General features: G+C 36.1%; 1 protein-coding gene across 4 annotated transcripts in view; it reads right to left on the bottom strand.

Moving 5' to 3' along the window:
- Window positions 1-794: 794 nt before the first annotated feature.
- XPOT (exportin for tRNA) overlaps window positions 795-23,601 on the bottom strand; it is a 29,988-nt gene continuing 7,181 nt past the window's right edge. For all 4 annotated transcript variants that reach the window (XM_076332202.1, XM_076332182.1, XM_076332195.1 and 1 more), the window contains exons 4-25: window positions 23,470-23,526; window positions 21,813-21,882; window positions 20,366-20,584; window positions 19,595-19,779; window positions 19,151-19,319; window positions 17,582-17,818; window positions 17,217-17,255; window positions 14,067-14,129; window positions 12,953-13,077; window positions 11,936-12,080; window positions 11,660-11,779; window positions 11,385-11,479; window positions 10,523-10,592; window positions 9,841-10,079; window positions 9,065-9,350; window positions 6,992-7,181; window positions 5,651-5,767; window positions 5,450-5,565; window positions 4,901-4,948; window positions 3,150-3,221; window positions 1,923-1,979; window positions 795-1,429 (exon numbers count right to left, since the gene is read on the bottom strand). In XM_076332202.1, coding sequence (XP_076188317.1) covers window positions 1,403-1,429; window positions 1,923-1,979; window positions 3,150-3,221; window positions 4,901-4,948; window positions 5,450-5,565; window positions 5,651-5,767; window positions 6,992-7,181; window positions 9,065-9,350; window positions 9,841-10,079; window positions 10,523-10,592; window positions 11,385-11,479; window positions 11,660-11,779; window positions 11,936-12,080; window positions 12,953-13,077; window positions 14,067-14,129; window positions 17,217-17,255; window positions 17,582-17,818; window positions 19,151-19,319; window positions 19,595-19,779; window positions 20,366-20,584; window positions 21,813-21,882; window positions 23,470-23,526 — 2,746 coding nt within the window. In that variant the 3' untranslated portion in view covers window positions 795-1,402. The remainder of the gene's footprint in view (window positions 1,430-1,922; window positions 1,980-3,149; window positions 3,222-4,900; window positions 4,949-5,449; window positions 5,566-5,650; window positions 5,768-6,991; window positions 7,182-9,064; window positions 9,351-9,840; window positions 10,080-10,522; window positions 10,593-11,384; window positions 11,480-11,659; window positions 11,780-11,935; window positions 12,081-12,952; window positions 13,078-14,066; window positions 14,130-17,216; window positions 17,256-17,581; window positions 17,819-19,150; window positions 19,320-19,594; window positions 19,780-20,365; window positions 20,585-21,812; window positions 21,883-23,469; window positions 23,527-23,601) is intronic.

Raw genomic sequence — 23,601 nt, 5'->3', positions numbered from 1 at the left:
GGATATTGGACCCAGGGGACCTCTAGCATTGGTATGGCAGCAAAGGGAAGAAAACGGGATTGTGAGACTAGGAAGTATAAAAAGCACCACAAGCACTTAATCCGTGATAAAACAAATCAAGTAACAAGAAACTTTTGATTAAACGTACAAAAATCAGGAACAAGAATCTTATAAAAGTGATACTGTCCTATTGAAGAGTAGTATAGGTAAGCACCCTCTACTTTCTTCCTTCAGTGAAAAGGGAGGGAATGGCAGAGGAGTATCCTCAAAACATCACCATGCTCCACTCCTGGCTGCTGTTTCTGATCCACCTCCTCATTTATTTTCCATTTAAATTGGATGAAGAACATAGCACCACACAGTCTAGAAAAATGCTCATCTGATTATGCTAGAGGTAAGTCAGCTTTTTACTATGGACATCAGTTCTCAAAGAAAGTATTAAATCCCATGCATGGGAAGACTCCTAGCTTTCCCCTGCCCCTATGAAATAGCTACGAAAACTGTAATGTCATAGAATTAAAAAAAAAAGGCGAAGAAACAAACTGACCAACCAATACATTTTGGGACAGAAGTAGCAACGCTCTACTAAAATCTCTGTATAGACCATTGGCCCTACTGAAATACTGCAGTGAATGTAACTCATTCTTTCTGCCAGCATCTTCCACATGCAAGACTGCAATACAATTTATTATCCAAGCACCAGAAAAATTGCCAGGTTCTACTCAAATGTAACAGCCAGGAGGTTAAAGAATGCTGTAGCTTCTAAAGGTTCAACCAAAATGATTCGAAGAGACTTAACGTTTCACTGGATAAAATTTTATTTTTTTTGTAAAAAAAGATAGAACCAGATGCTACTTTTAAATGATATCATTTATTAAACCAATCTGTTTTATAGGAGGTATATATATATTTTATAATTAAGACAACTTCAATGAAATGACTATCTACAAGAATGACTTTGATTGTTTTATTTTCATGTCACCATACATGAACAAATGAATTTTATGTCTTATGAAAACATTTTACTCAGTATCAAAAATGTACACATTTTAATAACCATTGCTATGGTCTGAAGGGATTTTTACATTTAATTTCAAAAATAAGTGTCATTTCATTGCTGTACGTGTTACAGCATAAGCTTAAATCATCCTATACATAATAAAAGTTCGTGTAGGTATACAGATAATTTTTCATGTTGTCACATACCTTCATGTTTGAGACACAGGTGGGGGATTTGCATTTCTCTTTTTTGCGAAAGGCTAAAATATGTACTGATGTGAGCACAAAGCAACATTTCTTAAAAACAAAACCAGTTTGAATGGCACAAGAGTTAGCGTTTTTATAAATTAACAACCAGAGTTCTGGATTATGGGAACAGGTACATGAGATTCCAGTACTTTCCTTAGGGCTTCGCTCTCTGGAAGAATACCTGTTAAAAATTTATTAAAAAAGCATTTTAAGGCAAAGGAAATACAAGACAGAATGGTTGAGGTGTAAGATAATTAGTTTGACAGAGATAATTTTCTTGTTGAACATACTGGTTAACACACTAGGTTCAAGGATGTGACTTGTGCTATTCGATTACACTCACACCCTCAAAAAAGAAGCATTCTGACACATTCTCTACAATTACAACATCACTTTTTTGCTATTTCAACTATTAAACGTAAGCCACAAGAATATCAAGCTATTGAGGAGACAGCAAGGTGCTGAGGATAAGTGACAATTCCACAGATGTAGCTTTGTTGTTGTTGTTTGCTCATTCTTTCCAAATAACTGCTTTTACTACTTGGAGATTCCCTATAGCTAAAAACTATTAAATAATTCAATATTTCAATTTTACTTCCGGTCACTACCACAACTGAATTGTGTGACAAAGTTCAAATGGAATTAAAAGCTATTTAAAGAAAAAAAATCTTTACCTTTAAGTAATTTTTAAAAACTTTAGCATCAGGCTGCTGAAGTGCTTGACAGAATTCCTTTAAGAGAGAATAAAGAAATAGTAAATAACTAAATGAAGCAACAAGACAACATGAGATATGTAAGGAGCATATAGAATACCTTGTATGTAAAGCCATTGATATTAGTTTGTATTTTCCCTGATGTGCAACCGAAGCAAAGCATGTTATGGATAAAAAATCGTAATAGGCTATGACAGACTAAGTGCATTCCGGGGTGAAAAAACTGTATTTTCAGATACAGGATATCACATTCACTTTTAGCTGAATAGACAGAAACAGGACTATCTACAAGGACTGCAATTAAGGAGATTCTAAACCTTTAACTTTTCCAGTAACTTCTGGTGGCTTTGAAATGAATACTTCAGATTAACATTTATGCTTAAGAAGTATTATGTACACACTAAGTGACTCTAGATTACAGAACATGTCTATCACTTGAAAAAGATAAAATCTTAGATGAGAAAACATTGGGGCGCCAGCAAGCGATAATATTTGATCCTTACATGTATTTAATGCCACTTAAAAGTTCTACAGTTTAAGTCTCATAATGAGTATAATTGTCTCCTAATGCAGCAAACCCGATTACTATAGTATCCAAACTAGTTGCAATTAAAATTAAGTTGTCAGTGTTCATCTAACAATTTCTTCATGGCAATGCTTACCATATGGCTAGCAATGCTTAATGTTGAGACGATGGTCAGGTGTCTCAGTTTCACTTTTGAGGTGTAAAGTTTCACTTTTGAGAACCCTCTTACACTACTCCAAAATAAGCACACAAAACCCCCACACTTAATGTTGTACATCATTTTTGGCAGTAGAACCGTGCTGTGGCTTAAATTTCTGTAGTGTTGAATACAGCTTTTATCATCACACTTTCTATACATTCAACGTTCTTCATTTTACTTTTGAGCTATTACTCTAAGGATACTGATACTTCTTCCTCAAGTTAAACTTTGAATTAAAGTAGGAAGATGGCTTAGACAGTCACATGCACTGGACTCTTTTTTTGCAAGGTACTCTTGCAGTAACTTTACTCCTTATGCCAAATTAATCCTATTCTGATATTGCATACCAGAGTAAGATTTACTGAGGGATGGTAGGAGCTTAACTTTGTAAGTATTCATTTTGTTCCCATTTAGCATTTATGACTGTTAAGAGTTTTCCAAATGTTCTTTTAGGAATTCCTACCTGAATGATCTCAGGAGCTACTTGCAAAGAAGGCAAATACTCTTGCTGAAGATACTGAATGCACTCAGGACCCTAAAGAAAAGCAGTACATAATTTGTTCAAGTATATTTTTGTACAAATGGGAAGTTATAGCCCTATACTGTATGGTACAGAAGAGTTTGAAAACAGGTGGTCTACATGACTATTTTACAGAGAAATATGCATATCAAATACCAAATGCTCATGTTATTCTTGGCTGTTAGCAAATAAAAATATTTCTCAACCTTAGCATTAAGGATTCTACTGCAATTTGGTATTTTTTGTTACACAGCAGAAGAATGCAGCGAAAATTGCACTGAAATAAGAATTACAGTACAGCTAGTCAGTTTGTGGTGACATGTCAGCTGTAAAAGTCAGTTAAGTAAGAAGACGGCCCTAATTTCACTATCTGACATATGAAAGAAAAAAAAAATTGGCAATTAGTATCTACCAACTGCTTTACCATACTACTCCCCATTGTGAAATTTGGTAGCCACGTACCCCTGAACATAGTGTTTCTCTTCTTGTAACATTGTAACATTCTTGTAACATTGACTCTGTAATTTGCAGTGGACTATGCAGTACTAAAATGGAACTTCCAAAATTTTGGGAGAAGCAGACAGACAGGTCTGTTTTGGTTAACACATTAGTTTTTGTTTTCTTTACCTGCATTTATCAGGTACCTCTCATCACAAGAGGGATTACTGTACACTGGCAGTATACAAACATGACCTGATACATCTACCAGGGGAAAGCGAATCGACTTTATTAATTCACATGTAAGTTACCCTACAACTTGAACATGGTATACAGTTCACATGAGGAGAAAAATATTTCAGATCGTTTTCCTATATTTGTAGTGTTAAAAGAAATGGTATTTGTAAGTAGGATGTTACTTCATTTACCAAAGCTTGATTTCCTACAGATTTCTCTCTTCATTGCTTTTGAGGAAAAAGGAACAAACTCAGAAGCTCTCCTGAATTAAAACACAATTGCTTCTCTGCCAGTTTATAACTTCTTACAATTTTTATCATAGAATCATAGAATAGTTTGGGTTGGAAGGGACCTCTAAAGGTCATCTAGTTCAACCCCCCTGCTGTGGGCAGGGACATCTTCAACTAAATCAGGTTGCTCAGAGCCCCGTCCAACCTGACCTTGAATGTTTCCAGGGATGAAAGTTTGTGTAGTTGTGACTTTCACTTGCATTTGACAGAAAAGTTAGCCAGCAAGTTAAAGGGAGTGGCAGGAAACAGTAACACGAACACAGAAACTGTTTCATTTCCCATTAAAAACGGAAATATGCTATAGTGTTTTAGTCATTAGACATTGCAAAATTCATTTTTTTCCCTAAATGTTTTTCAACCTAGTCTCCTACACATCGAAAGATACCTTTAGTTTTCACAGAAGTACTCTATAGTACATCTCCAACTGCTCTTTTTATGTCAGTAAGTACTACACTGAAAAGTGAAAGAATGCCAATTGATCAATTAAACACAGTAACAATCAAGGGAGCACAATTTTCTCCTTAATGAAGAGTCAATATTTTGCAGTAATTTATCAAGAGGTAGAACTACTGGATCCTGTATCCCGACACAGCATTACAGTCATCCTATTATTTTACATGAGAGTAGAGTAGTAATTCACCGTAGTAAGTATCTAATTTTTAGAAATTGATAAAAGTACTAGAAAGAAACCTGCAAGAGTTATTCCCTGCAAAGTATTATGAAGCTTACCCTTTTGAGATGAATTGTTTTTAACGTCACTGCACATTCTGATAAAGCCTGCAATGTAATACATAACATTAGACTGTTCAATTAGTCTATTGGTTAAGTATTTAAAGCCAAAGAATCTAACGAGGCCCAAAACAAGGGCTAGCCATTATTCCCTCATTTTCCCCTCACACAATGATAACAGCCTCAACCTTCCAATTTTTGTTCCACTCTAACCAGAAAAATTTCTGTCACAGCTGAACCCAAAATGAACTAAAGAACAGCCACAGCCACCTGTGTGTGTTCACTTTCACTGAACATTAGTTAGTAAGTAATACAGGTCAATGTTAAATACTCAGATTTGCAATTCTCTAGCTTGATTTTGAGCACAGGTGAACTACAGAATACAGTACCACGATACTCAATAATTAATCATCCAGGTACCTCAATAAAAAACACAAGGGATTTTATTTGTGAGATGACAATCTTTGATACCACATGGCCATTGTAGGTTTCTTAGCTTGAATCTGCCCCACAAGAATGAAAGCAAAAAAAAATGTCCATAATACACACCAATACTGTCTGGGCATCTGCTAAGTCAAACGTTTGCTTCAAAGGTGCTAAGAAACATGCAGGAACAATGTGCTTGTAGACAAAGTCTGCAAAACCTACTGGTCCATCTTTACCTCCTGAAAAGAAAAGTAACATTCCATGTTCTATTATTGCTTCATGGTTAGTAGCAGCTGCAAAGGAATTATGGAAAGACAGTCTTACCCCAAAGCTCCACCAACTTAGAAAGAATAATAAAACAAGTCTTCTGTGCAATAGGATCTGGATAATCCACTGCTCCTTGAATGACAGTGAACAACACACGTTCCACATTCTCTGCACCTTAAACGCATTAAAACGAGCATGTCATTTCAACTTGCGGCCTAAAATGTTTCTGTACTCTTACACTATTTTATATAAATACTGACCTGGAAGACATGCTTCAACTTCAAAATAGCTCTTTTTTGCACAAATCTCAAATATTTTTTGGAATTTCCCCTACGATGCAAGACAACTCTTATTTAGGTTATAATTGTTTATTTTTTTTAATAAGTTTGGAGATTTTAATTGCTCTTCTGGCCTTTGATACACACAAAAGGTGAGGGGGGTACTTTGACCTGCTTACAAATACAAGTTTTCTCCTCTCTACCCAAACCTGGTAGAGTTAATTAAAACTCAGCGGCACCAAAGTAGTTCACTTATCTTCCAATATATGGAAAGATATTTTTATCACACTTCAAATTTCTGTGCTGCGTCTATACTTATCTCTGTTTGATTCCTTTAAAACTTTCTTGGCTCATCACAACTACCAAAGTGCCTCTTTCAAGAAAGCTCTCACTACTTCTTAATGCCACCCTCACCTTTCCCACAGGCATTACTATCAATTTAGGATGGGGGGGGAAGGAAGTCTGAGCTCCACCTATCAGGTGAGTCACTTTAAAGCTTCAAGTCCCTAGCCATTTTGATGGAATACAAACTGAGAGAATGAAAGAATCAAGCAACCGGACATTCGACTTCAAATTTCTGCTATGAAAAGCACTAATTTGCATTTGGCCACTAAGGATGAAACCTGGTAACTACATATAACTCATATGATGCCTCCTATCATAGATAACAAGATCAGGTGACAGTAATAAAAAGTTACACAAGTTACTGATGTGTCCTTCAGAAAATGACCACCACAATGAATATTGGCAGTGGTGAGCGGTCTTGCCCAACAGTTTGAACATTGCTATACATTGTTATATATTGTATGATCTCAGATTCACCAATCAAATACAATGATGCATGAGGATGTATTATACACCATTCTTCTTATAGACACAATGATCACATATAAGCTGAAAAGATCAATAGGAAGAATATGCCTATTATAGCTGGATTTCACAAACCCAAATTTTTGCACAACAGGTAGGCAACAGGTAAGTTGGATACTGTATTTACATTAGTCCATTCTACCTTAACATAGTTAATAGTACTTGACAGGAACTAGGCTAATGATTTTAGTAGACAAAACTTAGATGAGAATAACCATAGTACTATCCTTTGAGAAACTGAACTACTTGCCTTGATTAGCTATGACTTCACTCATTCCACTGCCAGTTACTGTCTGCAGAAAAGCAAAGTAACTCCTCCGTAACATTTGTTTTTCTAAAGCAGCAGACTGGTCATTTTCTTCTGCTGGAAGGAGCAACACCTCAAAAATAGCACGAAGTAGTGGCATAAACATCTGTTGCAGAAAAGGTGAAACCTGCGTCTGTGGAGATTGGAAGAGGGTATCAACTCAAACAGTTATGGAAATTGAACATTTGGAAATTAAAACTTAAGGGCTTGTTACAATTCTCAGCTTTGATTCACCTTTAAAGTTAGTATTTTCATGTGCTAACTACTTATAAAGTGAATCACATCAGGGTCACCATGAACATTACTGCATCTTGATTTATACATCACCTATTTCAAGTCTTGTACAAAAATATCTAGACCTATCTAGTCTCATTTTGAGTAGGAACAGAAGCTTTTTCAGCATTTCTCATCCTTCTGTTCAGACAGACACCATTTCAAATTCCCTGAAATATCCAGGAGAGCTATTGTATAGTCACTGTCATTACAGAAAATGCATCTCTAAGATGTTAAAACTGACAGCAGGCCACCTTTCGTAGCACTTGTCTTTAAAGACTGCTTAAAGAAAAGTTTTCCTGAGCTGAAATACTACCGGCATTACAGAATAAACTTGTCATTTGTGTCCTACTTGCAGTGAGAAATACCTGTAAGGGCACTAAATTAGTCGAACACTTACGAATTGAAAAACTGAAGGTGTGTGCTATTCAGCCACACCCTAGAGTTCCATGAAGAGGCAACTCAGATGTTCATTTCTTAATGCTTAAAGCAAGTACAGTAAAGAAAAGATTAAAGACAAAACCTTGAAAGTATTCAAGGTGAGACTATTGAAGCTAGGATCTTTATTTTAACATATTGTAGTAAGAATGGTACAGTATCATACAAAGTTAAACATTACACCTGAACGTGGTATTTGTCCAGTCTTGCTCCTGTGACTTTTTTTTTTAACCTTCTTTACCTTACACAGACTATTTTTAATTTTTAATTATCTACTGTTATCTTGAATTGCTTTTAGCATAACTTACGAAAAGGACTGGAATAATAAGAGTCTTCCTCCTTAATCTCTGAAATACTTGATTTTTCAAAATTCCTTCTCTCTGTTCTGCAGATGGGATGTTCCAGAGGTCCACATGCTAGATTCACATAGGTATGTTATAGCTCTGTTCTACGGCTCACAAAATGCACTTCTCTTCACTTTTAATAATTTTAATTTTGCATTCTGCTGAAAGACTTATTTAAGCCTATTTAAAGGGCTTCTTAACCTTCTCATACAGCAATGAATTTCCCATCCCATTCACAACAGCGCAATATTCTTGTGGCAGCTCCAGGGAATGAACCACGAGTACAGGTTAGTAACTTCACGTATTTCATTAACTTTGCATTTGAACTGTTTGAAACTAGGAAGCTCGAAGGCTACACTTCAAGAACCTTTGCTAGATAATCAGTTGACGGTCTTACTCCCACTTAATACATATCTCATGCCTCCATTTCAAAACCTCTGTATTTGTCAACCTATTTTGAATAACAATGCATTAAGCCTCAGTGTACATTTTTATGCGACTGCATCGAGATCTTGTAAATCAATATTCCTTCCTATACACGCATCTGGTATTTCTGTATCTCTGTATCTCCTGGAAATCCCATTATAAGAAATGAGAAAATTCACTTCAGAGCTTGCATAGTTTGTAATATCAGCTTAACACTTCGCTGGGGGCATGAAGTTAATTGTGTCAATAAAAAATAATTTTATGCAGCAAGTAGTATTTTATTTTAAAATATTAAACCCAAAAATTTAGAAGCAGCATAAAGTTCTGAGACCAATCAACAAAAACCACTAATTTAATCACTGTGAGTCCAGCAATATACAACTGTGGTTGAACACTATGTTTCCCAGTAGCAGCCTTAGAAATATACTTGTTTACTAATTGTGAGAGAAGGTTCTGACACACAGCTATTTTTCTGGAACCAGAAAAGAGGCAATATCAGCAACATTGACCCTGAAAAGCTTATGCAATATCATACCTTAAACTTAGCTGTTATTTGGTTTATAAGAGGAATGAATTCTTGAAGATCTTTTGCTTCACAATCTTTAAGCATGTGTTCAGAGGCAGAAGGAATGAATGGAAGAACTTCTTCCTCGAGGCAAATAATCATACGGTGAAGGAAAGTGCGGACACCACTTCTCAGAACTTCCTTTTGTAATGGACAACTGAGAGCTGGCAAAAATGTTTGTAAGCAGTCCAGATAAACCTCTGAGCAGCCACATTGTTTAACAGTTTGCTTATTGCTGAAAGCCTTGCTGGTTCGGCTGTAAAAGCAATACACCAAGTTTTATATAAGCTCACCTTCCATTACAATGAAGAAGCAGTAACACTGAGAACAACATATGCTTTAAAACCCATGCACTCCCATTTCATGAAATGGGAGCCAAACACTGGAAGTAACGAACAGAATTATTTGATATGAAGTAGCTACACTTTGGCAGTTTTTGGAGAATTAAATTCTAACAATTTACAAACACCGTATGATTAAAATAGCTCCATACAATTCTTTGAGGAAGGGAATAGATGTTGGTTCGTTATAAACTTGCTCAAAATTCTCTGTATCTACACTCATAGCAGCCTTTTCTAAGGGGACTTAACTCATTTTGTGGGCTACCATAAGAAATTCTACAACCACTGATAAATTTTCTAGGTCAATAAAGCACAGGTAGAAACTCAACCCCTCCTCCCAATAAATCCTTTATATTTCCCTTTTATTCAAACCAGAAACCAACAGAGTCACAGTGCTGTACCTACCTAGCAAACCCAACGGCATGATTGAGGCAGTCAGCCAGTGCCATCTGTCTGTCCTCATCTTGTGCCATCATCAGTTTTTCTAACAATACTTTGAACTTCTCCATCAGTGGAGTCAACAAATTCCTCATTAGAACTTGTTTTCTTTCTGCAGAGTATTCACTGTTAACTATTAATACTCCAGCCGTTTCATAAATGAAAAGTTGATCATCACTGCTTAACAGAGCCTGGTAACCATTTTCCTAAAATAGAAGATAACAGGCATAATTCACTGAATGTCCTTTATCAAAGTTGTCTTCTCAAAGTTTAAAGTTACTACTCTTCCTTTAATCGTGCCTAAGTAATCTCTATAGTACATTTACAATAATTTTATTCTCTTCCTACTTAAGTAGAAGTGTCAAGTACAGGTAAAAACACAGTTGAAGGAACAACTATTTTCATACAATTCAGACAGACAGCCTTCTATATATACCCATCTCTAGCCTATACTTCCAGAACCCACATAAGCAAGATTGTTACAATTAGGTACAAATGTAAGCATGCGAGTGATCTCACACCAAAAAAGCAAGACAATTATTTGCGTTTAAACATTTGTGTGCTAAGCTTACAGTTCAGTAAGTACTCAGGCACACTGATGAATAAGTCCAAGCCTTACTTATTACAAAAACCTGCTATAAATACTCACAGGGGGAGAAAGTTCCAGCAAGTCTTGTATTCTATTCAGAACATCTTCAATAAAGGGATTCATTTGCTTACTGAAGTAAAACACAAGTACATAACGCTATTTAGAAGCATGTGCATTTTTACAAGTTTCCTGCTATTTTGTTTAAGCTGTAAAGCTAGACACTAAACTACCTTCTCAATATTGAACTCCCCTTTAAATATCAAAGCACTGTTGTAGAAAAATCTGGCTTATGGATATGGTGCTTGTGGCAGGCCAAATAGATACATGGCACAGTGGGAAATAAACATTTCTTTCTTTCCCCCATTTTTTTAAAAACATGCATAAATAGCCTCACACATCTGAGTGAAATATTTTCATTAACAGTTGAAAAATAGGATCATTCTCAAATCTGAACCATCTTGGAGCTTCTCCTGCCTCTACATTAAACACATGCCTGTGAAAAAAGACCAACAGGACAGGACTGTTTGAAGGGCTCTAATACCCTGAGTAAACTTCATCAGTACAAATTCTGTAAATATTCAGAATTTGGTCAGGGAAGAGTTACTCTTTGGAGTCTCCAGACCCACTCACTCTCAGCTCTGCTCACTGAGGAAAAGCAGGGCAGATATTTACATCGTTGATCAGTTTTAACCTCTAATCAAAATAAGCTAAGCATATGTATTCAAGTTTTGTTCTGTGACAAGTTTTTCCACTGCCACCTTAGTATCACACAATAGGACAATCCTGCTAGAGCACTGTTTTGATATATTGCTTCATTGCAGTCCGTTTGAAGCCCAGCCTGTTTCAGTGACAACTATGATGTACAGGGCTATGTATGGTAAATTCAGTGCAATTTGGATACATTTGTAACAACTTTACTCACTTAAGAGACTTGACAAATCTGGAAAAGAGGTAAGCTGTTCGACTTCGTACTTTGGGACTTGTATGGCGAAGACCACGGTGATCTAAAAATGCCATCTGCAATCAAGAAAGTATCTCAGTCTTAGAATCCCTGAACAAAGGTGGGGGGAAGCTAATCATCCAACAGTTTAAGAAACGCAGCTTCTTTAGTGACCTTCAGAAAATAAGAAAATTTCCTAAGTCTAAAGAACTTATCTAGTCTTATCTAGTTGAAAATGTAAATGACATGAAACTTACTAGAACAGTTGGAATGTGCTGAGGTTCAACAGCAAAGAATTTTTCATATCTAACCACCGTTTCAAAGAATTCCAGGGTCACTGATGTATGTTGATAGGCACTAACACCAGAAGTCACCAGCTACAAATAAAAGCATTAGCAAGTTAGTACTTTAGCTGTTTATAACACCAAACTACAATGTAGGTGATGTGCTGTTAATTAAGATGAGCCATTTGAACTGGAATGTTCCAGTCTTTATTAGCATTTTTAAATAGCTCCCACAACACACATGCTTACCGTTCTCATCATGTCTTGTAAAGCCGTAGCTTTTGTAACATCACCAGAGAAGTGAGCACCATGAGATACAGGAAGAGCCTCAGCCAACATATACAGCAGCCTTATTGCTACTTCTACTTCCATAAATCGCGTAGTCTGCCAATTCCTAGAGAAAGAATATGAAGATCATGTTAGTCTGTAGTAGCTTATGAAATAATCACAGTTCTACCATGTTGGTATTTTCTTTTGAGCCTTCTTCAGATGCACAGCATAAAAAGAGCAGATTTAAACTAAGAGAAACACTGTTAAGACCTAGGCAGTATTTCAGGATGCTTCTGGAAGACTTTATCCACAAATGTAGCACCTCTCCATCAAAGCGCTACCAATTTTCTTTTACCAGTTTCAGCTTGAAAGCTACAGATTTCTTGAAGTGTTTATTTAGGTACAAAATCACCTACTATGATGCGTGGAGAAGCCATTCAGGTTCACTTAAAAAGAGGGCTCACTAAAGAGCAAGGTACAAGGAAGCCACCAACAATACTAGATTCCTATTTGTATACACGCAATTGTCCTCCTAGTCAGGCAACTAGTAATAACATTTCTTTGTTTACATGCATAGTTTCTAGGATTGGTTCTGCTGGTTTTTTTGTTTCTTTTACCTATCCAACCTTGGTTTTCTGATAGCAGTAATACATAAAACGATTTGCCACATCTCATAACCATTTCCTTGACGTGTAAAGTGAACACCTGTCCAAATGGCTGTTGTTGTATAGATAAATGACAGAAGTCAAGAAACATCTCTAGGGGAAAAAAAAAAATTAGCTGCCTTTTAAGGTTACAAAAAGAAACCTTTTTCTTTCTAAGCTGCTGAGCAAAAGATTATACAACTTCATGATAAATATGGCTTTATAAGAAGCTCATTCTATTAATTGGCTTTGCCTTGCTACATCACACTTATGTTCATTACAAACTCTAACAGTAACAAAAGGCAAAAAAGCTAAGGGCATCGTGTAAACAAGTTAGAAAAAAACAACTTACTGAAGTGTAGTGTTAAAAACTCTGCGGACAGATGCCAACAGTAACTCTGGTGAGACCTGAGCAAGTCTGTCCAGCAACAGTTTCAACTGTTTTCTGTACTCCACAAACATTGCTTCATCTTCACCCTACAAAACATTCACGTCAGTGAAGTCCATATTTTCATGTTTAAATTAATCCACGACTGTTTTAGACAGTTACACCTAAAACAAAAACGTGCACATACAAGAACAGTATACCACACTCAGAGAATTCAATAATGCTCACCCTATGCTCTTGCAACATAACAGCAGGCTCCTTTTTTGGCTGGTTGTAATATATGTTGAGATCCACTGCATTCAGTCCAGAAACATATTAAAAAGGCTTTCCAAACTGAAAACTAGCCAAAAGCACAAGAAAGAAAATGCTCTTGGCAAAGCCTTATTGACCCAATTCTTGAAAATTGACTCACTCCTCAACGATGTTCTTTCTCAGCACCTAGCTTAGTTTTAAAATTAAACTGACAGAAACTTTTATGATGGACTGCATACAGTTTAAGTTAACCTTTTTAAGACTATAGCTGTCCGAACAGCCTGGAGCAAAAGTAAGTCTGTCTAACATATTCAATCATTATTGCTGGCTGACAGAGATATAAGCAGAGGAAAGTGAAATCAAAGACCTTCTGCCTCCTTTAGCTTATTTTTGCAGAGGTTTAACCATCTGAAGTAGGTCAAGCAGCATCTCAGAGTTTCGTTACACGATGTTTCTCAAATCTTCTTGCAAGACAGAAGTGATGTGCAGAAACACGCAAACTCACACTGAACAAGCCAGCACAATAGCTATGTTTAGCTAACAGCACAGCTGTATTTGTCTAGGAATAGTTAGGCACAAATGCAGCCAGAAATATTCTGTTAACTGAACTGACTTGGATATCCCTTTACTATGTTGTTTTGTCCTATGCAGACATGCCCAGAGGTTAAAAAAGCTTTCCACGTAGGAAAAAATTTCAGCCTACAGACCTTTGCTTCCTACCTTCAAATCCTTAGTCTATGAAAAAATACGGATTTTAAAAGCATGAGCAAGTCTTACTACATGTAATTTAAGTTGCATTTGTCTGTTTATTCATATAACACAATACCTCATTTTCAAAATTATATTCTTCATCATATGTCAACTTCTTCATAACAGCCAACATGATCGCCTAAGATAAAAACAGAACTGTAAGCACAGAAGCAAACAAGTGATAAGCAGCAACAGCTGAAATCCTACAGTAAAGGAAACATTAAACCAAGTGTTAAATATTTACAAACATTTTAAATCCTATTTAAATTATTATTTTCAGAGGTTTAGCAGAAGTAACAGTCCAAATTAAAACAGATGGATTATATCCAAACAATACACAGATACCATTCCAGTCATACAGCATAAATGACTTGGAGCTCTCAGTCTCTGACAGTATTATCTGGCTTTGTTTCCTGCTTGTAACATGCTGTTCAGTTCATGCTGAAAGCAACAATTAAGATGACTGAACTAGGCAGAGGAAGCTAAACAGGTTGTCCAAGATCCTATTTTAAAGGGGCAGGTCAGCTTAGCCGTAACATTAACTTCTCTAATAGCTCAACATCCTTGAAAGGTTTTTTTGGGACAGGTTAACAAGCTGAATTGGTTCAGCAAAGAATCCAAGACTAAGGGCCAGGAGCAGCAAACAAGTGTAAGAAAAGCAAAACCTTCCCTTTTCAGCAGCGGCAAGTTGTTAGATCAGTTAAAACACTGATGTGCAATTTCACCTTAGTAGGGACTGTTGGCAAGTCCTAAAACAGGAATAAAGACTTGATCTCGTCTCTACTGAAGTCTCAAACTCTATCACTTTGATCTTACTAAGCATTTACTAGTTCAGGTTTCTAGAACTCTGATTTAATGTTTAAAATACATGGAGTACTCCATTCCATTCATGCTTTCCAGGATGGATAGAAATTGAACCGACACACACAGTTACCTAAACCAAGTCTTTTAAAATCTATTATATTTTAATTTTCACTTTAGTTTAACTGTTTGTTCTGGGGAACCTACAAAAACGTGTATTAAATATAAATACTCCAAATGGACAGAAAGCTATTCTGAATAATTCAAACTGAATCAGAGGCAGACCATTTTTATATCTATGACAAGAAGAAAGTGTTAGAATTCTAAGAGAATATTAAGTAGCAACAAGTAATGGGGCAGGACATATCCCTATACTTATTACAAGGAACGGATTCACTGAATATTGGAGAAGACTCAGTAGAATTATAACAGGTATTTGATCAGCATTACAGATCACCTCATCCCTATACCTACTACCAGGTGAAAAAAACAAACTTGTGTCTTTTTTTTTTTCCATATTGGTTAAATTCAATAGCCAGTCTTTATAATAACTATAGCAAATGAAAATGCTGATCATACCAGCAAGAACTTGATTAGCATTTTGCGATTCTCTTCCAGTACTGGAGGTTCTGAATGTGGATAGCCATATGTTTCAGACAAATAATAAACAAGGGAACAAGGTAAATTAAAAAAAAAACAAAACACACTTTTGACAAATGAATCATGATTACATATTTTTCATTTTAAGTGCAAAACCCAAAGTTCTTTAACACCAAATGGACCAATGAATTAAACTTAGGTTACGGAGGTGAAATTCTTGGTAATCTTGCAGAAACAGACACTTGTAATACTTTGAGGAAGAACATGGTCAAATAGCAAGAACGTGATCAGGCTTTTTATTGACAACAAGTGTCAGCATCATCTGTGAGAAGTCTCTGCTTCTCTGTAGGAAGTGACATTACAGAACTAAAATAATTGCAAAACATTAACATGATATGCTTGTAGCCAGAAATGCTTAGAAATACCTGTAATTTTGAAAATTAAAAATGTGATCCTGCTGATGAGAAAAAAAAACTTTGGAACTTCAAAGGCACAATAAGCAAGATCCCCTTTTTTTCCATTCAAATAATGAACAAGTTGGAAGTGAGAACTTCTTGGGTGCAAAACTTTAAAGGAACACTGCTAAGGACACAACTTAAAGCTTAAGACAGACTACAATAAGATTTAGACTATTTCCAAATACTTTCTTATTATGAGTTGGATGAAAGAAGCAAGATTGGTATGACTGCTTCTCAGCTTAACACAAATCCTTAAGAAGTGCTCAGTAAAATTAAGAAATAATTATAACACGAAGTTCTTCAGTATGAAAGCAAGTTTAACAAAACAACAGATTTCGGGACAGTAACACATTCAAATTTTAAGTCTTTTAAATGCACCGCAGTAGTGATTTGGTTTGATCCAGTTATAAGAACAAAAAAGATTCAGTGATGTTATCAAACTTCTCTTATTGTGTTACCTCATCCAATTTAAACAGACATTAGACAAAACCAGATCAAGATAATCTAGACCACAGTTATCCAAATTCAACTTTTCATGTTAGAACAGGTACAGAATTCAGTTTTCTTTGTAAAGGAAAAGGAATCACAGCTGTCAGCTGTATGAACTTACAAAATACCTGCACCAATCTAACCAGTTCAACATCTAAATTAGTACATCCACGTTGCTGCAGAAGTGTCATAGGGAAAAGAAATTAAAAGAGGACAGCGTTGAAAAAACCAAACAAGTTTACTACCTCCAAAACTGGACATAAACCTTATTTGTTAAACTTAATGCTTTATATATAAACTTCAGTTTATACATAAACTCAAGCATATAAACTTAAGCTTAATATACAGTTCAATGTAATGCTTAACATATAACTGCTCATTCTAAGTACAACTGTTACATTTGAATTGCAGCTTCTTTCATAAGTTTAACTTACGATACTATCAAGGGTTGAATTTTATGATAACCCTTCCCATATACTTCTTCCAATCCTTTGGAATTAGGGCATGATTTAATAAAAATACAAAGCTTCAGGAAAAAAACCTCTTGTTCTATCTTGACTTAAGAACATTCTATCAACAGTACAGACTGTATAGGAGCTTACCAACATATGCTTACGGGTTGCTTGGGAAGACCAGCTCTAAAATAGCTTTCATCTTCATACACAATTCAATGTAGGTTTACTATTTAAAGAAACAGCTGTAGCTACTTAGCAGAAGATGGAACATACTGTCCTTACTTTTAAGTCTTCCCTTTTAATTATTGTCACATGCACATTTTAAGGCATATAAATAAAACGTGATTTGTTTCAGCAAAATGAAAGATTCTGACCCAGTGTGTTCTTGAAAAAAAGAATCTCTAGTAAAAAGAAAATACTTACCTCTACATTAGCTTTTTGTTGGTCTGAAAGAGCAGAAAGCTGTAAAAGAAGTTTCAAGTGTTATTTTTTGTATAGTAACTCCTTTATTAGTGTCTAATAGGAAAAGACAGGTTTGCTTTTTTAACAGCCATATGATCTGCAAGCCTTCTTTCTGCTTAATGCAAGATGTAACCCAATTCCTTCAGATTTCTAAAAAACACTATAGAAATAGCATGACCACAGCCATTAAGATACTGAATACTAATTAGTCAAAAAACCTATTTTGCAAGTCAGCTTGCACATAGTATGAGATTCATTATTCCCACAAAAATCAAACTAAATCATATGTCAAAAAGTGATGTTAAATTGAAGCCAGACATATTTACTTGTTTCAAGATGTGAAGGTAGTCATAACAAAAGCCAATTATATTAGAGGAGATGTCGTCATCTTCGTGAATTAGCAGTTGCAACATTAGGGCCACTTTTGCTTCAATAGCTTGCAGGGTGTCTTGAGCACTCTTCATATCACCATTTTTTATCAGTTTAGTCCAACTAGCTATTAGTGCTTGCCCCATCCCATTGACCAGCTTAGAAAATCTGGCTAGAAAATCCACATCATCTTCCTGCAAGAAAAGACATCCAATCAAAAATACTAGCAGAGCTCATGTTTAAATGGCATGAGCTTACAGACTGTACTACCCATGTCGAGTGTGTAAAAGTAGTAAAACCAACGTTTGTCTCCTAGATGGAAAGTACAATTGCCTGGTTAGTTTTTCCTGGGGAACGGAGAGAGAAAAATTAAAGCAATGCCAGATTTGGCTGTCCTCCATTATACAACAGCAGCTTGCTTCACCGCTTCAGATTAGTTTGTGTCTCTTTTTACTTTACAGCAAGAAGCAGGTTCAAAATAAAAGCAGAAGCACATACCTACCATAAATTTTAGGCTGTATAAGAGGAAAATCTTTTTATGGGAAAACTTCAAAGAATTAACAGCTGTAGCTCACTTCAGAAATACTGATAACGAATAACTTTCAGTACTGCCTGTAAGAGTGAGTTAATATTAAATATTTATGGCTTGCTTTTGCAGAAATACATTGATCAGAATTGAGAAATATCCCTAGACCAGTCACCCCAAACAGATGTTTTGCTCCCTGCCATAACTGTACAAAAGGAGAAGAATAACAAGTCTTCCTCAGAGAGCCCGAGGTAAGGTTTTTAGAGGAACACCTCCTGAATTGATGAATGCACATTTTCTGCATTCTAGTAGGAACACAAATTTGACAAAGGCTTCAAAAATTAAGAGATAACTGCCTTGCAATCTAAGGACTACAGCTTTATAAGGACTGGTTCCTCTTTCTCCACGGCAGGTAACAAACATGGCAGGTAGTTCCTTAAACACTGCAACTGCCAGGGAATGTGTGTTTAGTTAGTACGTATATTTTTCCAGCTTACAGGTAAGAATTTCAAGCCTCATGTCTGATGGTGCAGACATGCAGAACAGCATATGTGCCCTTAAGAAAGCTCTTTCCCCTACCTAATTATGCACAGCTGATCTAATGTCTCACCATAAAAAACAAACCCCTCTCCCTTGGCTACAATACCTATTACAGAATCATTTAGAAGAGAAGATTCAAGGCAACGAAACACAGAAGTAGCAGTAACAGTAAGCACAACACACCTTAGGAGAGGAACAGAGGAGTTACTAATACCTTGCTTCTAAAACGAAAAACTCATACTGAGGACAAACGAAATGCAGTGTGTTTTAAATGAATAAGGAATATTAATAACAAGCTGTTAATCTGAGAAAAGTGTAAGAAGCATTTAGCTTTGATGCAGAAGCACAACTCATTCTCCCTAATCTGTGGACTTAGTTTTATAGTTTTCTGTTCATTTGCTTATTTAAGAACTGCTGGAAACCTATGACTCGTTCCTATTGTAAAAATCAATATACAAACCTGATCAATACTGAAGAGGCCAGCAGACTGCAATACTTGACATAAAGATTCAACCAATTTTGTTTTATCAATTGGGTCCATTCCCTTATTTACAATTTCAAACAAACAATCACAGGCTTCTTCCCGGAGAACTTCCACAGACATGTGACCTAGCAGCATATTTATAAACCTTCAGAGAAAAAAAAGTTTATTTTTATGTGTACACAGTAGCATAAAGCATAAAGAAGCTTTATATTATTTGTGTGCATATTTACAATGGTTTCTTTTTATAAGACAGTTTTAAAGTCTATTGTACTGACTAAACCCAGCATTTTGTACATTTTAAGGAGAACCCAGCAAACTGTGTAGTGTCTATTTTGGCCATTATATCAGCTTGGCTTGCAAAGTCAATCGCTCTGCTATCAAGGTTATTTTTGCAAAGATATTCCATCAAAAAACCCCTACCTTTCATTGGCTATGAGGCTCAAATCTATCCAGGATACATAAGCTCCAACTACTTCAAGGCACTGGCATGTCAACTCTGAGTTATTATATTGATAGTTTTGTAAGATTTGGTACCAAGATTCCACCAAACTTGGAATGCACTGTTCCCTCATAGTATCTTTTAATAAGGTGTTCCTACGAGCCTCCTATCAATACAGAAAAAGGATAAATCAGTGTTGTCATAGATTAGCATCCTGTCAAATTAGTAGCATTTTCGTATCCACTACCAGACACCACTTGTCCTAGCAAGACAAATAACTCAAATCAGAAACCCAAAGAGAGCACTTTTTTTTCTTGCAAGAAATAAAACCAAAATACCCTAGTTTTTGCTCTTTTTTTTTTTCCTATCACAATGCCCAAACACTGAAGAAAGGCAGACAAAGGGGAAAAGTCCTCTAGGTCATTAAATGGATTTTTGATGTTAGGACTCCTTAAAACAGGCACTAGAAGAAATTAACATTTTTAAATGAGTCAGTCTAACATTAAATTGGCTAACTCAATCCATTAGTTTTTGTTTGCTAGCCCTTCAAGCAAAAAAATACATTAACTGAAAAGTATGAAATCATAAAAAATATTAAACAACATATGGCTTTTGGATCTAAACCACATAATGTCTCTAAGGCAGAGTTGCCACAGGAAAAAAACACCACCTCTACAAGTCTTCTGCTCTAATTAAAGTAAGATAACTTTTTGGAAGTTTAAAACAAATGTTAATGCAAAACAATAACTTGCCTCTGATGTATGAACAACATCCCGGTCTACCAGCTCAGCATCAACAGCCATCAGGATTCTGAGGTACATATCCACGCCTCGTGGATTAAGGTCAACTACTGATAGAATATCAAAAAAAAACTTGGGCCATTTTGTGAGATATTCAGTAACAAAAAGCAATGCAAAGACTTGTGCTGCTTTGTTGCGAATAAAAGTCTTCTCAGGCTGGGGATTCAGCATCTGGTAGAAACAAGATATTTTATTTGTATATTCTTACTAAATTAGAGAATAATCATGTATGCTTGTTGATCTCTGTATAGTGATTAAGGTACTACCTCTCTTCCTGGCCGAGATCAATAATCCTTGGAAAAGTAAGGCTTTTTAAGAAAATTTAGCTAAATTGTAATGAAACAGGGAAAACATTCTCTCTGGATGATACAGTCCTAAGCCTTTCATTCAGTACTAAGACATTAAGCGTACTATTCAAAGACTAAAAGCTAGTTTGCTAGTTTGGTGAAAGGAGTAAACAAGAACTTCCAGAAAACAAGTTACAGTCCTCTTGTAGCTAGCTTGTGCCTAAATTAGATGTTAGCTTTAAGAATAGTACAGGAAGTTTCTAAATCTAAGCTCATCAGGCAGAGGAACAAAAAAAAAAAGCCTGTCACTATGAATCTCCCTCTCTCTCTCTCTCCTCCTCCTCTTCCATAAACTCCTCCTAACTGTAGAACAGCTTGCCACAAAGAAAAATTAAAAGCAATTTAATACATTTCACAATGATCTGTCCTTTTTCAAGTTGTAGTACATTCCATTTCCTACTGTTAAGTTTTCTACAAACAAAGCAACTATGTTAATTTCCAGTGCAGAAGTGTAACGATAACTAGATAATGGCAGGTATAGCCAAAGACTTGTATCAGCCCACTCGATGGTTCTGCTGATTGCAAACTCTTGGGTCCAGCTGATACTACATGTTCAGCTACAGTAACTAATTCCACAAGAACGAGTAGCCAGTACTCTGCCATAGTGTAACAGAGGAATGATGCTGTTCATTCATAAACATCTGCTAGTATTCTAAGCAGACAGGAGCTAGGCCAGGAGGGTCTTAAAAACAGAATTACTGCTCCTCCTCCAGACACTCAGGAACATCAGGAATCTGGATTATACCTCTCTAAAGGGAAACTTTTAATACTACTCATTTCACACACAACTGATTAAACCACAATCATTATCTGACGTAAGAGTTTTATATTTAGTAATAAGTTCAAGCACAGACTTCTTTACAACATCTGATTTAAAGAATTTCTAATAAAGATTAGCATGTTACAAGCTTTTAACCATCAGATACCACATATCTTCAGGAACCCATCTTTAAACTCAAATGACAGATTAAACATTTAGCCCACACTCAATGCCTTATGTTAGCCTACTAAAAAGCCTACTATGCAAGACCGCTGTGAAGGGACATACTAACCTGTGCTTGCAGCCATGTTATCAGTGTTTCCCTAATTAGCTGCTGCTGGACTTCAGTAAGTTCAGAGTATCTGAAACAAAGCATAATGAGATCAAAATACAACTCCTTCATGACAAGCGCAACATTCAGTAAGGCAAAAAACTCTTTTAATATTGCACATAATACTGCACATTAATGTAAATGAAAGGTTCCTAGAAACGGAATTTACACAGCTATTTGCATGTTAAAATTTTGAATCAAAGACATAAAAATAAGGAAAAAACATTTTGCCCATAATAATGGATTACATTTTGAGGCACTACTGCCTCCTATACTGGAGTAGGAGCTTGAAATTTTGCAGGAAAGCTGCTCTATCAGGAGCAGATGTTAGGACAGGACTTATGCCCCTGATAAAAATAACCATTTGATCGTAAGCCACGGGGAGAAGGAAGAGACATCTGTATATGCTCAAACTTGTTTACTACACATTGAAGACTGTCCATAGTGAGCACAAGGAAGTCCTTCACTTATCTGACCTACAGTACATTTATTATCAGACATGTGTCAAAACAAAAAAGCACACAAGTAATCCTGCTTTACGTCATACATATAGTCTTGGCAAAATTCGACATTATACCCAGCCCACTTCAAATACTACCCCCACACAACATGTTCCTTCCCAGGACTAGCTAAGCTGAGAACACTCTCCTTCCAATAGAGCTAGCTATAGGTTTGGTACAGTCCTTAACAGGAATGACTGCTGAATGAGACTCCAGTGTTCCTGTCACAAGTAACTATTCATTAAGGAGAAGAAAAAAGCAACCCCACTGAAAACAGTCAAAGAAAATAAGCAGGAAAACAAGAGAAAACATACTGCAGGAAGCAAGTGACAGGAGTGGAACAAGCAGAGGAAGATGGACAATGAGGTAAAATCAGGTAAATAAAATCACAGAAAGTTAAGTCTTTCATTTTTGCTGATACATAATTGTGAAAAATCAGTCACAAAATACATCTTATTCCTATCTAAAGCCTGACCTACATGTTCAGTGTATTCCAACCAGTCACGATGATATTCCAAGAGGCAGACACCTCTGCCATGATGTTCAAGTCCAGACCAAAGGAGCCCAAAATGTGAAAAAAAACCCAAACAACCAGTTCCATGCAATGAAAAATATTTCAAAGTATTTTTTCCTAAAATTATGATTCTATGAAAACACCACTCAGTGAAAAGACTATTTCTCTTAACATCTCTGCCATGGTTATTGAATGAATAGGGCTTTGTCTGAAGTCCAGGACCCTGTACTGAGCAAGGCTGCTGCTTGTAGGACTCTCTCTTGCAAAAAATCAGTGAGAGTACAGAGTAAGGCTTGAATCTCCAGAAAGGAAGGGCTAAGCAAGTTTCAAGCAATCCTTGGCAATTGGGTCTGTGTTGGGCCATACACAGGTATTAGACTAGCTAAGTAGAGCATGCTGCTCAAAACCCAACAGCTGCTGAAAAGCAAACTACTCCTCTCCCAGGAAAAGGTGAAGAAATACAAAAAAGTCCTCTGGACCAGATTAAAGCCATCTCATCAACCACACTGAGATGACAGATACCATTTTAAGTTTCTTTGCAAGCAGAATAAAAAAGGGAAAATTAAATGGATGTATATGGCTGGTGTCAAGAAAGCTTACTCACTTGAACTTAATTTGGTGTTCCAGAACTTGAAAGCAAAAGAACTTGATGTGATCATCACTAGAAAAGAAAAGAAAATTCTGTTACTCATGGCAATATGGTACACTTCTTTGGGAAGAAAAAAATTCCTCAAAT

The sequence above is a fragment of the Aptenodytes patagonicus genome, chromosome 1 (genome assembly GCF_965638725.1).
Source record: "Aptenodytes patagonicus chromosome 1, bAptPat1.pri.cur, whole genome shotgun sequence".
NCBI classification, from domain to species: Eukaryota; Metazoa; Chordata; class Aves; order Sphenisciformes; family Spheniscidae; genus Aptenodytes; species Aptenodytes patagonicus.
Note: the sequence above shows the minus strand (reverse complement) of the source record. Positions and strands in the feature narration are given on the sequence as shown.